We start from the raw sequence: 17,353 nt of genomic DNA on the forward strand, positions 1-17,353 counted from the left end.
TACAGTCAAAAGTCTTTATTTAGTTCGGATGAGTTCCAGTGCAAACTGGCACAAAACATTTGTACCACTAAAGATGATATGCTTTAAATGGCATTAACAGAATAAATTAATTGTAGCACATTACATTGTAATGGGAAACAAACAATGATCCGTGACAGAAAGAGAGCGGATAGGAGGAAAGAAAGGTACATTAAAAACAAACATGTTTCTATTTACAAAACTGTTATTTCTGTACACAGGCAGCCATAGAAATACAGGAGAGAGAGTAGAAATATAAATCTATAGTTCTGACGCCTGGGATAGGGCGACGACCGTTTCTCATTTCACTACTGGATTCCATTTACTCCTATAAATACAGTAAACCTCAGGACAAAAATAGATCATTTATATGTCATTTCGACTTTCAATGTCCTGCCGTGACTTTCAATTAATTCTTTTAAACTGGCATATTTGACATTTAGCTTGAATAAGCTAAGAAAATTACAAATAATAATAGTAATAATAATAATAATAATAGTAAAAACACATTCTGCATCTGTTGATCCATCTGCGTAAGCTCTGATTCAATCTGAGGCCTTGTTTTACTGACTTTGTTTGCTGGAGGGCAAAACATGCTGGAATCTCGTTTGGAACACCAGATTGTAATCCATTCCAAAGGTACCGTAATGCCATCAAGCATTAAGCATCATCAAGCATAAATCAGACTGTACCGCAGAGTAGACTGAACTTTAAAATACCCATCTCACAAATCCCAAAATAAACTAAAGGGAAGTCAGAGTTGTGTGCCGCTGATTTTTTTATAAAGCCTGTTTTGTTACATGATAGTTCCTAATAGATGTTTGGGGCAAATCTACCATCTGTAGTCCAACTGAGCCCCAAACGCGTAGCTTCATAGCAGAGTCTCTACTGGGCATCCATATCCTTATGTGTGCTTGCACTCAGGATGTGGCCCTCCAAAAATATTGTTATTTTATGTGTGATTATTGACCAGAGCTTCTTTCTAGGGTCAAACTGTCCTTTGGGCAAGTTACAGAGAAAGTGCAAGTTTGTGTCAGGTTTCAAATGTTTCTGAGCCTTGTGACAGCAATCACTATGTGTTTTAAAGAGAGAGACAGAGAGACAGAGAGAATTCAAATGCTAAACTGGCATGTTATTAGAGATTATAGGCTCACTGTAATCAGATTAAAAAGGGACAGGTAGCAAGGGTGACCATAAGACACAAGCACAGGACATTACAGGGGACACTGAAAATGTCCCCAAATACCTCACTAGGTAAAAATGACTATAGCCTAAAGACTTCACCAACTACATGGGCTGAAAAAGACTAATGGGAGGGTATGCACGCAGAGCTATATAATATTCAAAGCTTACTCAATGTCTACTCAATGTTTACATGACCAGCATGTGGGGGACTAGCCGTGGAAGATGTTAGGAGAGCTGTAAACCTGGACACTTCCTGATCACAGGACGTTGGGCGGCATGGTAACACCCACACGTGTCACTGCCCCTGGTCTATGCTGGTATGGCTCTGGCAGCATGCTCTGTGCATGCAAGTTAGTAGGCTGCTTCAACTGTAGTAGACCGTCTTCAACAAACGGGAGTTTTCCGATGACACAGGGAATACGTTGTTGAGGACAAGGGGGGGGGGGGGGGGGGGGTCTGAGTGTTGCCATGACAATCATCAATCAGAGCACTGGCACCAATCAAAGGAGCCGAGAGAGGGAGGAACAATTTAGACTGGCTGACACGGCAAAGATGAGGTTAAAACCAGTTGGCACCATGCACCGCTCCAGCCTTAGGGCAGGGGGCGCCACTGAGCTGCTGTTGATGGCACCTGAGCTTTGTGTGCGTTACACATACCTTAGTGCGCTGGCTAAAGGAAGAAGGTTGATGTTGTATTCCACAGTCATGCAGTTTCTTTAGCAGTATCTCCCTTTATAAAGACATTACTGTTCCACTGTCCCAATTTATCATCTCCCATGGTTTTTACATCAGTTACGAGCTAGCTAAAAACTATATAAGCATACAAGCTTCATATAAAAGGACTAAGATAGATCACAAATTATTGCAGATTTTTGTGCTTCATAAGTGGAAGATGTCTTTGCAGGTAAGCACAGATTTTCCCTTTTCTCAAAACCAAGCTTTCACCATCCTACAAAAGCCTGGCAAAAACGCCCCGACAAGTTTCAAGCTTGTCAATGTGCTACAGAGAGAGGCCTCAGTCACAACATCATTTCACAGTGCTCGTCAGGCCAGAGGCCCCTTACCCTTTAAAGCTACACTTTCATAACTGCACATCCGCACTACACAAGGTCACAGGTCATCAAGGCTAATGCTAATCGGCTAGGCCTTGTGATATCCGCTTGTTAAGACTACTACCAAAGACGTCCTTGTACCTCTCGGAGTGCACAGAGTACATTGAAAACCATGCAGTAACCGAACAAACCAGATGCAACCCAACAACAGGAAATCTCTCAGCTGTGGGCCAAGGAATTGTGGTGGTCTCGTACCCGTCGTCAAGGCGATAAGTAGAATCTCTCGTACAGGATCGCGATGTTGTTCTGAGGAAATGTTTGTCTGAGGAAATGGCGGAGTCATGTAACGGGCCGTGAGCCATGCTGAGCTGAGGACACACGACTCGTGGAGTAATACTGCTGACTGGTAATGCATACGCTAACATATTACAAACTCACATGCGTTTAAAAATAAAAAATAAAAAAAAACATCTCACATGATATCAAAATAGTATTAGGTTGACACATGGAAAATGCTATGGGATTAAAAATTAAAAAAATAAAAATGAGGTAAAACACCTAAGAGTTTGAAAACCACGGAGCCCGTGGAAACAGGACATGAGGGCTTCACTGCGTCACCTCGTACCAACTGGAAGGTCCCGGCATTCCTGGAGGACTACGAGGGACATAATACTGTGAAGGAGATCGGGGAAAAGGTATGGACAATAGGTCAAAGGTCAGTCACGCGAACGTCAACAACTGGACAAAGCAAGACTACATTCCTACACCTAGACTCTACAACAGGCAATAACAAGAGTTGAAGAGTAGACCCCACACCGATCCCACAGGTTTATAACAAATTAAACAATGTCCTAGAGACAAGTAATTTAAGGCATGGAACAATGTTAGCAAAAGAAAATAATTCGCCAGCCCATTGGCGGTTTGGCTCTATTACAGTAGAGTGAATCATCATGTCTGGTATTGGCTAAGGGGCTGTTACAACACAGGGTGGCCAGTTCATGCCTTGTTGCTCTGAAATATCTTGAGCAACAAGAACCTCACCAGGGGAGGGTCAGACAGAGATAGAGAGACAGAGAGACACACACACATACCTTTGAGGATGTACTCAGTTAGCAGGCTAGGGACTTTATCGCTGTCGTCCTTCATGGCGTGCAGTACTATGGAACAACCACGCAATGAAGCAATGAATCAATAAATCAATCAATCAACGAATCAATCAATAAATAAATCAATCCAATCCAATCCAATCCAATCCATGTTGCTATTCAAAACTGCTGTTTTCTACACATGCATCTCAGTGTTGTGGCGATACATACAGTGCCTATAGAAAGTTATCATACCCTTTTGAAATAGTTACCTTTTTTGTCTTACAGCCTGAAATCAAAACCCATTTAAAAAAAAATCTTTTCCAGTTTTATTTACAAATGTAGCTGTACAACATCAAAATAATGAAAAAAAAACTCAACAATACTGAAAATTAATAAAAAATTAAAAACTAGAATAACAGGGTTGGAAAAGTCATCATACCCCTGACTTAATACTTTGTAAAGCTTCCTTTTGCTTTCATTACAGCCATCAATCTGTTTGGATATGTCTGTATTATAGCTTTGCACACCTAGATAGGGGAATATTTGCCCAATTTTCCGTACAGAAATGTTACAATTTAGTCAAATTCTGTAGGGAATGGCGATGGACTGCTCTCTTCAAGTCAATCCACATATTTTCTATAGGATTTAAGTCAGGGCTCTGACTTTGCCACTCAAGGATATTCACCATCCTATCCTTAAGCCACTGCTTTGTTCTTTTGGCAGTATGTTTAAGATTATTGTCGTGTTGGAAGGCGAATGACCTCCCCATCCTCAGCTGTTTAGGAGAGGGACGCAGGTTTTCCTCAAGAATTTTGGTGTACTTGGCAGCATCCATTTTCCCTTCTATCCTGACCAATTGCCCAGTCCCCGCTGAAGAGAAACATCCCCAAAACATAATGTTGCCCCCACCATGCTTCCAAGTAGGTATGGTGTGTTTTGGGTGTGTTTGGGTGTGTATACTGTGTTTGGTTAGCGCCTGGAGCTCAGTCCAAAAACTTCAATCTTAGTCTCCAAAAAGTTCGATCTTAGTCTCATCTGACCATATAAGCTTTTTCCACATGGTAGCAGAATATTCCAGATGTGTTTTTGCACTGAACTCCAAGCGCAATGTTTGGCGAAAACCAACACAGTACACCTCCCAAAACACACCATACCTAGTGTGAAGCATGGTGGGGGCAACATTATGTTGTGGGGATGTTTCTTTTCAGCAGGAACTGGGCAATTGGTCAGGATAGAAGGGAAAATGGATGCTGCCAAGTACACCCACATTCTTAAGGAAAACCTGCGTCCCTCTCCTAGACAGCTGAGGATGGGGAGGTCATTCGCCTTCCAACACGACAATAATCTTAAACATACTGCCAAAAGAACAAAGCAGTGGCTTAAGGATAGGATGGTGAATATCCTTGAGTGGCAAAGTCAGAGCCCTGACTTAAATCCTATAGAAAATCTGTGGATTGACTTGAAGAGAGCAGTCTATCGCCATTCCCTACAGAATTTGACTAAATTTTAACATTTCTGTACGGAAAATTGGGCAAATATTCCCCTAACTAGGTGTGCAAAGCTATAATACAGACATATCCAAACAGATTGATGGCTGTAATGAAAGCAAAAGGAAGCTTTACAAAGTATTGAGTCAGGGGTATGATGACTTTTCCAACCTTGTTATTCTAGTTTTTCATTTTTTATTAATTTTCAGAACTGTTTACTTTTTTTTCATTATTTTGATGTTGTACAGCAAAATTTGCTAATAAAACTGGAAAAGATTTTTTTTAAAATGGGTTTTGATTTCAGGCTGTAAGACAAAAAAAGTAACTATTTCAAAAGGGTATGATGACTTTCTATAGGCACTGTAAACCGAGTAAATGTCTGGAGGTGCAAGGATCGGAGTTAAAGGTCATCGCTCACTTTTGGTGAGGTACTGAAGGTCTTCCACTGACGGAGGGCCGCTCTTTTGCTCATAGGGAATCACTGTGGTAAGATACTGTAAAGAGAAAGAGAGAAAGAGAGAGAGAGAGAGCGAGAGAGGGGGGAGAAAGATTAGAATCTGTAACAGACTGTACAGATTTACTCATGACACTGTTGCTGCGATCCATGCAAGGGCATTAGGGGAAGAGAGGGTTAAGGAGATGCACCAAAATACCGAAACAAAACAAATAAAACAGGTAAGCGCCACAACAAATCAAAAGCCATTAAAAAGAGACCCAGGTGTAGAGCCTTAGAGCACGTTGTATACGCAGCTGTGTGTGTACTGATACTAAGCTAATTGGAACTGTTCCAGTGATCAGAGCCGCCCAAGAGAACTCAGTCAGAGAGAACGACTGAATGACATGGTGAATGGGCAGAGAAGCTGAATGACTGCATGAACAGGCAAAATAAAGAAATAAATACGATAAAAATACAAATGATGCTGTGTAGAAAAATGATAACAGCAGGTCTGGCAGTGCCCTTTCACACAGTGTTGTTCTGTGCAGCCACCATCACCAGCACAAACATTACCCCAGACCTCCGTGGTTCACTGGCTCGGTCTCCCCTAATAAATGTTGATTTTATTCAAATGATGCGGAGCTTGTTTTTATTTTGAAGGCAGTGAATGCCTGAAGGCTGCCTATTTTTAGCTGGGGATGCTGAGACTTGTGTAAGAGCAGCTACTGAGAGAGCAGCTGGTAGAACTGGCGCACAGCAAGGGGATGAGAAGAAGCTGATTGGTTAAAGTGAAGCACAGGTGCTCTGTGATAGGTCAGCGTTGAGGCGCGTGTGACCTTCCAGGCTACTGTGATTGGCTGTTGGGTGATTGCGGGGCGGGAGAGCGCTGGGTGGTGTTTGGTTTTTGGCAGGGCAGCTGAGAGCGCTGATTGAGTATTCCTACAGAGCTCAGAAAAAACAAAACACAGAGGAGTGGGAAGAAAAGAAAAGAAAGAAAGAAAGAAAGAAAGGACAAACTCGGAATTAGAGCGCATGCACACCGATGATTCCAATTGCATCCATCATGGGATAGCCTGCTAAAAAAACCCAGTGCGAAGGCCCTGCCTGCACCATGAAATGAATGAATGAGATAAAAATACCTTTTTCATTTTAGAGTTTTAAGGTTTATTAACTAAACTGAATCCAAATCCAAGGCCATGGATGGCTGCCGTTGACTTTGAGTAGCTGCGTAAATAGACAGCTCAGCGGGAGCCTTTTACTGGAGCTCGCAGGTTAATCTGAAGCCCATATCGGCTGTCCTCAGCACTCGTATCCTCAAAATAGGATCAACTACATGTGCTGCACACGTGCCTCACAAAGGCAATGAATGAGATGGGTTTTAGCAAGCTAACCCTTTACATTTAGAGGGAAAGGTGTACGTGTGTGTGTGTATGGGGGGGGGGTGAGCTGGTTAGGGATGGAGTGAGGGTTTCCAGGAGAAGCAGAGAAGTGGAGAAGCAAGGGAATGAAACGGAGTGAGGTGGGGAGGTAAAGAAGCGAAGGAATTGAGTGGGTTGGGGAGGTAGAGAAGAGAGGGAATGGAGTGAGGTGGGGAGGTAGAGAAGAGGGCACCTGCTTGTCCCCTCCTGTGCCCCTGAATGTGTGGCGCAGGCCGCTCTGAATGACTGAGGAGAGCCCCTCCATACTGAAACGCTGAGAGAGTGAAGGGGGGAGGGAGGTGGAGGACAGAAGAGGAGGATGAAGAGAGAGAGAGAGAGAAAGGAAGAGAGATACATAATGAGTGAACGAGTGCAGAAAGAAAAGAATTGCATGAGTAAAGAGTGATAGAGAAGAGTGGTCCCAGTGTGAAGCCGAAGTAACAGGATTAGAGAAATAAAGAGAGAGAGAGAGAGAGAGGGAGAGAGAAAGAGAGCGAGAAAGACAGATAGAGAGAGCGAGAAAGACAGAGAGAGATCGAGAGAAAGACAGAGCGAGAGGTACAGAGAAAGAGAAAGAAAGAGAGAAAGAGAAGCACAGAGAGAGAGAGAGAGAGAAACCGAGAGAAAGAGAAGCACAGACAGAGAGAGAGAGAGAAAGAAACCGAGAGAAAGAGAAGTACAGACAGAGAGAGAGAGCGAGAGAGTGCATGACAAGGCAGCAGGGAGGACTGGCCCTGGGGTGTTTGTTTTGATTGGGAGGTAGAGCGGAACTGATCCGCTGGATCCTCGGTGCTTAACAGGACAGATTAGAGAGCGCACACACACTGGACACAACACAGCGTTTGACACAGACACCTACTGCTGCAAAGCCCACTGCTGCGTGGGAGTGTGGTGTTCACTACAAATGTTTACCTAGGCCTCTTGTTGGATGTGTGTATGGAAATTCTTCCAGCTCTGAACTGGACTGGACATCAGTGTGTCCATTCGCCTTTCTGTGCAGACACTTGGTCATGTTAATCTTATTTATGTGTGTGTGTGTGTGTGTGTGTGTGTGTGTGTGTACATATGAAAGTTCAAGTTCAAATGCCATAAGCAGTTACTGCATTGCAATTCTGACTTGTAGTCTCTGTTGTGAAAGACAACTCCAGTCTCCATCTCAGGAAATTCTTGTCTGCATCTCTCTGTGCGTGTATGCCTACGTGAACTGTATGTGTGTATGTATGCATGTGTGTGTGTGTTTGTATACGCGCGCAGTGCACGCGTATATGTGTGCTTGTGCGTATGCGAGTGTGTGTATACGCCTGTGTGTGTATGTGCGTGCTTATATGTGACCATTCATAGCGAAATCAGTCGTTTTGCGCACAACGTTATTTTGAGAAAATCAACAATAACAAACTTCCGGGTTAAAATGTTGAATTTCACATTTTCGCCTAATTCGACTGCATACAGTCTACAGTTTCATACCGTGAACGCATTTCACGGAAAAACATACGTTTTGACTGTTAAACCCGGCAAAGATTCAACACATTTGCTGTCATTCCCGTTGTGCACGTGCCGCTTAAAAAGGTGATTTCTCCTCTTCTGGCATATCGTGACAGGAGAACCATGTCAACTTTGGATGCTGTTATCTTAGCGATAGTTTGTGTAATACCCTCGATATACATATCGTTGGAAAGCTTAGTTTATGGCCGTTCACGTGAGCACAATAACTTAAATTAATTAATTTTACCGAAACGACTGGTTCCGCTTTACAGGGTCACATATGTGTATGTGTGTGTGTGTATGTGTGTGTGCGTGTGTGTGTGTGTGCGTCCTCTCACCGTGCCGGGCACGTGTGTCCTCTCCCCGCCGCGCGTCTGCAGGCTGGGGCTGCGGATCTTGCCGCCGCGGCGCTTGAGCAGCTGCCGGTGCTCCTTCTGGCGGTTCTGCACGGTGATGAGCAGCGAGATGAAGCGGTTCTTCACCTCCTTCTCAAAGTCCAGCTCGTCCCGCAGCGCCAGCTGCTGCACCAGCTCCTCCGACAGGCCCCGGATCAGCGTCTCCACCTGCTGCAGCCGCCCGCTCAGCTCCGACACCGACAACCCGCGCAGAGCTGAGGGAGAGAGGGAGGGAGCGAGAGCAAAGGAGAGAAAGCAAGAAAGAAAGAAAGAGAGAGAGAGAAAGAAAGAGAGAAAGAAAGAGAGAAAGCAAGACAGAAAGAAAAAAGCAAGAAAGACAGACAGCGAGAAACAAAGACAGAAAGTAAGTGAGAGAAAGGGTGCGTTCGTAAATTCAATCTGACACTCTGAAAAATAGAATAACGCTCTGAATTTCGAAAAAGACGAGCATTCTAACTCCCAGTGAATTTACGAACGATTAGTTGTGTTTATGTTTACAATATGGACGCCACTACGGCACTTTTGAAACAGGGTTTATGTATTATTCAAAACTCAATTCCACTGATGCAAGAGCTTTCTTGACAGTGATGATGAAGAACAATGTGAGAGCAGTTATTTAAACCGTCTACATAATCTTGATGAGCAACGCTTGTAATGTAAACTTGGAAACGTTCTTCTAGCACTAGCACTAAAATGCTAACCTGTTAACGTTACGTAGGTAACTAGATTCGTTACTAGCTGACTGATGTGACGTCACACTCGGCTACTCTGTCCTTTCAGCTGGAGTGCCCAGAGTACGCTCTGGGCGCTCCGAGAGTGTGACGCTCTGAATAAACGAACGATAATTCCATCCACACTCTGAATTTACGAACGGTTAAAAAAGTTTCAGAGTGTGCTCGGAGCGCTCGGAGTGCAATTTACGAACGCACCCAAAGAAAAAAGAAAGACAGAGAGATGAGGTCATTGTAGTCACATGACAGGAAGTGAGGGTGTGATACAGCTACATGGTGTCATTCTGATTCTCCACTAGACTTCTGAGTCTTAAAGGGAGCTGCCTAGACAATTCTCAGATAATCATAGAGACAGGAAGAAAGACCATTTAAAGTGGGAGGCAGACATACAGGGTGGGAGGCACAGACTAATGCTCTAACCAAGCGCTTGGCACCAGAGATGCACTCTCTCTCTCTCTCACACGCACGCGCACGCACACTCACACACACACAGAGATCCAGCTCATTCAGTACAGATGTACAAATGCTTTAACCAAGCATTTGGCAGCAGAGAGATAATGAAAGTTCTGTAGGCACGCCAGACTCAGACTCACTCTCTCACACACACACACACACACACACACACACACACTTTAACCAAGGTTGGCATAGTCACGGAGAGACCATCTACACCAGAGAGAGATAAAGGAAGACACTAAACTGTCTCTGTCTCTGTCTCTGTCTCTGTCTCTGTCTCTGTCTCTGTCTCTGTCTCTGTCTCTGTCTCTGTCTCTGTCTCTGTCTCTGTCTCTGTCTCTGTCTCTGTCTCTGTGTCTCTCACACACACACACACACACACACACACACACACACTGCAGAGTCCTCGCCTTAGCTAGAGAACATAAACAGCCATGTTTATTCTTGAATTTCCCCTTGGGGATCAATAAAGTATCTATCTATCTATCTATCTATCTATGTGAACAAATGCACACGTGTGCTAATGTGTGCTACAAACTGCATGCACAAGTTTGTGCAGAACACACTGAAAGAACATACAGACACACATCCAAAATAGAACAGATGACCCCCCCCCCCCCCCCCCCCACACACACACACAGCCATGATTCAGTTGCTAGAAGCTGAATGAGATGTAGAATGACAGCTCAGTCACTTTGCCAGCAGCTCTTATGAGATGGTCTGTGCTCACGCTCTCGCCCTCGCTCTCTCTCTCGTTCTCTCTCTCTCTCACATCCATTCTCAAGTACAACACACACACACAACACACACACACACACACACACACACAGTCAACACACAACAGCCCACTACTAAATGACACTGTGACGGCTGACCAGTCCCCCAACAGCATCAAAGGCACAGCATCCGCACGTATGCACACGTGCAGTCACATCCACATCATGCCTCCAGTTGTGCAAACACAAACACGCATTCTGACACACACACACACACACACACAGGCCAGGGTGGGCTATTATATAAATCCTCATATGAGGTATATGGTCCGTAATGAGCCTGAACACTGTGCTGTGGGGCTGCTTATAGCATCACTGTTGCGCAATCTCTGATTTATGCGACCGGACGCCAATTTCAGAGCCCATTATACAATGCAGGGATTATATAATTAATATGGCCTACATTTATGCCCACCTCAATGCTTTAAAACACACACACACGGGCTAACAATATCTCCAATTTACTAATCCTTCATGCCCTTATTGTGGCAATAATAACCATGGTCAGCAGGGGTATCTAGTTGCTGAAGAGGGATATCTGAAACACACGCACACACACACACACACACACACACACACACACTCACACACACACAGAGACACAGACTTACTCTCTTCGTAGCTGCTGGTAGAGCTGGACCTGTTGAGTGTGTTCATCTCTTGGCAGAGTAGGGACATGTCGGACTGGGATGGACTCTCATCCTCCTCTGGGTCTGGAGACTCTTGCATAATCTCCTCAATTTCCTCAATCACCTAAAACACAACACACACATACACACACACACACACACACACACACACACACATACACGATCAGCACTACAGAGGACCAGCAACACAACACACTTAAGAGCTACACCAGCATTTTCCCCTTCAGAGACCCGGTCACATCCTGCTCTAGCTCTACATACACCACGATAACATTTGCATTGCTGCGGCCCAGCCGAGGTCAACAACAACCCTCTCAGAACAGTACACACAATGTTCCCAAAAATACAACCACATCTCCCCCAGCAACACTTGAGGGGCCAGACAGCCTAGCGAGGATCCTGACGGGCGCCAAGAACTTTCACACAGTTCTGTTCTGCATGATGGATTATCCCACAAAAGGTTGTCACGGTTACCTACAATGCCGCACATTCTAGCTCCACAACTCAAAAAAAAAAAAAAAAAAAAAAAATGTGTATGTTGGTGTCTGTTATGCTGTGAAGGCTGCATTCGGGATTTACAGGCCCAAGTTCTGCAGGGTGTATCCCAGAAGACAGTTGCTGATGGCGGTGCCCAAATACAGTGTGTCTGGCTCATCAGGTCAAGTGTGAGATAGCAACTCTTTCCACATTACAGGGATCATTAGAAATGCTGCTACTGAGAGAAACAGATGCCACATGGCTTCAGAAAGTGTTCTATTCTGAGGCATTTTTCAGGAGTGACATGGAAACCCATCTATAATTTCTATTTTTTCTTATCTAAATAGGTCAGAGAGAAATGAAAATAATTAAATTTCTATTTTTAACTTACAGGGATATGCTTATTTGGGAACTCAGAAAATACAACCAGGAACTTGTCTGCAATGCCCATTATGCAAAAAGCAAAACGTTTATTTAGCAGCAATAAAAATGTCATTTCATGTTCTAACTACCACCACCACGCTATGGGAAGTACTGCCTGCCATTTTGTATTCTGTGTTTAAGGAATCTGAGTGCACCTGAACAGTGTGCTTGGCCCTGGCATCTGGACCCATGCTATGGAGGCTCGTGTGGCCGCATGACCCTCCACAGAGAGTGTGAACTGCTGCAAACAACAATAGCTTTGCTATTTCATTTCCGTCTCTTTACTACAGCAATTTTCTGTGTATCAGCCGCATTGTATAAGCTGCAGGACAGTGTTTTAACCTCACAGTTAAATCAATTTGGCAAAATCAATGTTTAAACTGCAGCTAATAGTTGGGAAATGACGGTATGCATTGTGTGTTGCTAGTCACACACTCTTTACTGCGCTGCTATATCATATCTCCTGCTCAGTGGAGCCTGACGGGGACGGTGGTAACCGACCTGCTCAGCGGTGAAGAGCGGTTCGTCGTTGACACACGATACGATGATGGAGTGCATGTCCATTTGCTCCCGCAGCTCCTCATCGTCCGAGAGGTCCAGTGACGAGTTGTCCTCTTTCTAATGACACACACACACACACACACACACACACACACACACACACACACACACACACACACACACACACACACACACACACACACACACACACACACACACACACACACACACACACACACACACACACACACACACACACACACACACACACACACACACACACACACACACACACGCTATTTTTCCTCATAGAATGCCAAATGCATCAAACACATGGACAAATCCCTCATCAAACATTACTTTTTCATGAACATGATATTTCTGCATGTCTTGCATGTTGTGGGACCATGGACATCACATGGCGTTGCGATGTGACTGCAGGCTTACCCTCTGCTCTGATAGGTTGAGGGTGGGTAAGTGGAGGGAGCGTGTGTGAGAGGTCTTCCAGTCCACTGGCATCACGTTTCCATAGTTATCCGTCAGAGCGTTCCAGATTCTATAGGAAGAACACAGAGACTTACATAAGGACCTACTAAACATATACAGCTCTAAAGTGTAATTTATTTCATTTGTCATTTATACTTTTGTTTTCATTATTGTATTTATCTTATTTCTGTGAGCACCTTGGGTCAATTACATTGCGCTTAAGTGTGCTATATAAATAAATGTGACTTGACTTGACTTGACTTGAAGTGTAAATTGAACTAAATCAAGTAACAACTTAGACGTAGGCTATAGGATATCACTACATCTCTTGAAATGAACGTCCATTAGGGAACTGTACCCTTAAAGCTCCACACTAACTGGTACTGACTGTTTAATTAATAGTGCAGCCGTTCAGTCGTATAGCCCATTTCAAATGATTTCATGATGACTTTTGACATCATCTCCCAGCCTAACACGTCTGGTACTGAAATCTAGCTGTGCTTGAACGCAAAGACAGTAGTGGGGTTAAACTGGCCTGGGTGTGTAGGAGAAGACTAGCGTCGTTAAGACAGTGATGGGGTTAAACTGGCCTGGGTGTGTGATGTACGAGAAGACTGGCCGTCGTTAAGATAGCGATGGGGTTCAACTGGCCTGGGTGTGTAATGTACGAGAAGACTGGCCGCCGTTAAGACAGCGATGCTCGCCCTGAGGACAGTGCAGTCAAGCGTGCCCTCCTCTGACTCTGCCTCTCTGCTCTTTCCACCACACATCCCCAACAGCCCTCTCAGTTGAATCACTTCTCATCTCTTCTCTTCTCATCTCCATCCATTTCCCTCTCTCCCTCCTCTTTTAAGCATCTCTTTTTTATGTGTCTTTTTCATGCGTCTCTTCTCCACTGCTCTGTCTCTCTCCATCCTTGTCTCTGATAGCGCTGCATCTTTGCTGCCCTTTCTCTGGTGCGACATGCCAGAGAGGCCATTTCCAGGCTTCAGATCCCCCCCCGCCAGCCTTTGAAGCAGCATGTCTATAACAGAACCAAAGAACAGACACGCACACACGCATACAAATGCAGATGCACCAACGTGCATGACCACAGACGACCACATGTGTGTATGGAAAACCATAGGCACAAAGACACGGGCAGAAAAATAGCCTACACACCCTCTTCAAGCTGCTATCTAGCGCAGGAAAATGTCAGGGGAGAAAATCTCCATCCACGGTAATTGTTGTCCACCATTCCACCATGAGAAGGAGGGCAGCAAAATTCCCCCCATTAGTTAGTATATCTCTAGCAGGCCGAGGAGGGGATAAAAGTATCAGCTTGTGGGTAAACTGTCACAATCAGTCACCCAGCGTGATAACAATGGCATCATGACACAGTGATTCTGCAATATTCAATGGGCCTACATTGCAACATAATCTTCAAAGACACATCATGTGTCTGAAGAGGAAAATTACCGCCAGTTAACAAATAAACAAATAGCAAGCTATTGTGGATGTATTCACTGCAGTCAGTGTAGAGTCACTTTCACACAATGTCTAGTGACACTAAAGATTATCTTAAAAACCAAGAGGTAAATTGAAGTTCTGACGTCTGAGTGGAAAATGTACTCTTTAGAATAAACAGTGGAAATAGTTTACATTACTTGTCTAACGATTTGCATGCTTCTGTACGCTAAAACAACCAGGGCAGAATAATCACCTCGCTGGTGGACCTGACGGCTATATTAAAGTACAGTTTTTTTTTTTTTTTATCTTGAAGTGAAATGCCAGTGTTTATAACAAGTCATCGAAGACTTATCAGTACGTTTACCCATTTATTTGATTCATATATATATATATTCATATCCGTGTGTTTTTGTGAGGCTTGAGCTGGCTGGCGTTGTGTTAGATCTTTTACAGTCATTACGACCAGTCATTTGCCACGTCTACTGCGACTTTAAAAATAACTTACCGATGAATTGTGGACATGGACCCAAGCTCATCATTGCTACAACAGCTCTACATACAGCAACAACAACATTCCCGTCAATAGCCACGTTTACTAACCTACCTACGTATCGGGTTAGTTAGCCATATCTTGCCAGTCCACTGTTTATGCACAGGCATAGAACTTACAGACCTCTTTGGCTAGTTGGTCTTGCTATCACTAGCAGTGCCTTAGCCCAGCTCAGTGGTCAGCTATCATAATTTTGCTAACGTTAGCTGCGACCCCCTAACACGATTTGGTTTATTTGCTAATCTGGTGGCAAATCTATAGTTTATTGGTTAATTTGCAATCTGACACCATGTAAACAAGTTAAAATAGCTCGTATCAACACAGCTTAGCTCAACTGCTGCTCCAACTGAGATTACTTACTGCGCTGGGTGACTAGCAAGCTAACGATTCCTTGCTAGCTGATGCCCTCCTGTTACATTAGCAGTAAAACATGGACATATAAAAATGCGATAGTGTCATACTTACTCGTCGTCCTTCAGGAAATTATCTTCTGTGATGGGCTGTACTGGAGCGATATTTTCTATCTTAGTGTTGTAATTCCGAAAACACATATTCAGCTTCTCATCAAAATCGTTCACAAGGTCCTCCATTGACTTGAAGCTGCATATCTCCCCCGAAAAGCTGTTGTCGAGATCTGAAAAGTCCTCAAACCCTGTTGTGTCACCGACATTGGAGTTGATCTGATCCAGCTGATTTGGCCATTCAGAGGTAGGTCTGAATTCATTAAAGTCCTGCCAGTCTTCATCGAAATGTGCTAACGGAGCAGCCATCACTGCTACCTACGGGACAACAACACTCACTGAACTTCGGTCCGAGACAGACGCTCTTGAGGACCAGCTGAGACATTCCGGAGCCCCGCCCACTCTACCCGTGACTTGTTAGCTTATGAGCTTGGACCCCCGTCGCAGCTGCTGCTTGCAAATGTCATTCGCCAGATTAATTTTGCTCATTGGCAGTGGCTAACCCTTTGAGTTGTTTTTTTCCGCCTATCTCAACATTTTGTCAACATATTTGTAGTATTAGCGAGGTAATTGCAGACCCCTTACAAAAATTAACTGCAGTTAGGCCTATAGCCAGTGCAGTAGCCTAATCGTTGTCATGTCCAGAATACTGACTTTCTTTGCAGCAAATTGCAGTAGGCGTTTTTTTCATGCTCAAAATACTTTGCATTTCCTGCATAAGAACTAATATTTTGTAATGTTTTTTTGTAAGGGAGTGGCTGGATGTGTGTTGTCAGGAATATTACAGCAGACAATGGCTGCAGACAATAAGACGGCCCTCTTGGTCACCTCCAACAAAGCTACGGTTCACTCACACAGGCAGGCATAGATGCATAGAGACAAAAGAACATATTGGGCAACATGTGGGGGCTAAATGGGAACTAAAGGAAGAGGGGCCCTGGCTGCATCCACAGATGGAGCACACTCTCAGACACACACTCAGACACACACACACACACACACACTCAGACATAATCCCTGATCCCTCTGAGCAGACAGTCAGAGCACCTGCTTTAGGGTCGTCGGTCGTCATCACAAGACCGATAACACTTTGGACCCAACCTTATCCAATATCTCTGTTTGCCCAATACCTTGTATTAGGCTACTGTAATTGTCCATGGTTATGCTGCTGTCAGCTCAAGTCAGCTTCCAGTTTCTTTATCCCTTCATTTAAGGTCTCCACAAAGAGATGCTGAGGAATGTGGTAGAAATATTATTTATATAATTTGCCCTGTCTTCATTACAGTAGACATTGTCTTTGAACATGGTGGGATAAAAAGGAATGAACTCTTGGTTTCATGCAGATTCGTAAGCAGGCACAGTGATTGGTTGGTTGAGTGTATGTAGGGCTACAAGGACAAGTACATCCTGTATATCCAGCCCATTGGTTACATCCACATAACATTTCCACCTATCATTAATTATCTTCACCCATTTAGTCTCTCTTTGTCAGCGCATAGCCCCCCCCCCCCAAAAAAAGGAATGGCCTTGCAACCGTGACTATGGCAACACGGGTTTTATTTAGAGTAGGAGATGTTAACACCAGCATGATAAAAATTGTACAAAGTTCACGATTTCAAAATGAAATATCACTGCAATGTGTGATTTTAAACATTTATAGCAAAAGTATCATATCAACAAAATGCCATGCCATGTGGTACAAAAATAAATGAGTAGATCGAGCGACAGAGAGAAAGGAGAGATAGAGAGAAAGCGAGAAAGAAAGCGATGTCATATAAAATCCTGTCATCAAAGGATTAGCTGAAACATTTTTGTAATGGAAAATGTATCAT

General features: G+C 44.0%; 1 protein-coding gene across 1 annotated transcript; it reads right to left on the minus strand.

The window, feature by feature from the left end:
• LOC134097854 (fasciculation and elongation protein zeta-2-like) lies at positions 1-15,881 on the minus strand. Its single transcript, XM_062550806.1, has 8 exons — positions 15,526-15,881; positions 13,023-13,131; positions 12,576-12,692; positions 11,136-11,277; positions 8,505-8,776; positions 5,249-5,324; positions 3,347-3,412; positions 1-2,927 (listed from the first exon to the last, which is right to left on the minus strand). Exons 1-8 carry the CDS (start codon positions 15,828-15,830, stop codon positions 2,911-2,913), a joined length of 1,104 nt encoding a protein of 367 aa, XP_062406790.1. The 5' UTR covers positions 15,831-15,881; the 3' UTR covers positions 1-2,910.
• Between the last annotated feature and the right edge of the window lie 1,472 nt (positions 15,882-17,353).

Source organism: Sardina pilchardus, chromosome 12 (assembly GCF_963854185.1).
Source record: "Sardina pilchardus chromosome 12, fSarPil1.1, whole genome shotgun sequence".
In the NCBI taxonomy this organism is placed as follows: domain Eukaryota; kingdom Metazoa; phylum Chordata; class Actinopteri; order Clupeiformes; family Clupeidae; genus Sardina; species Sardina pilchardus.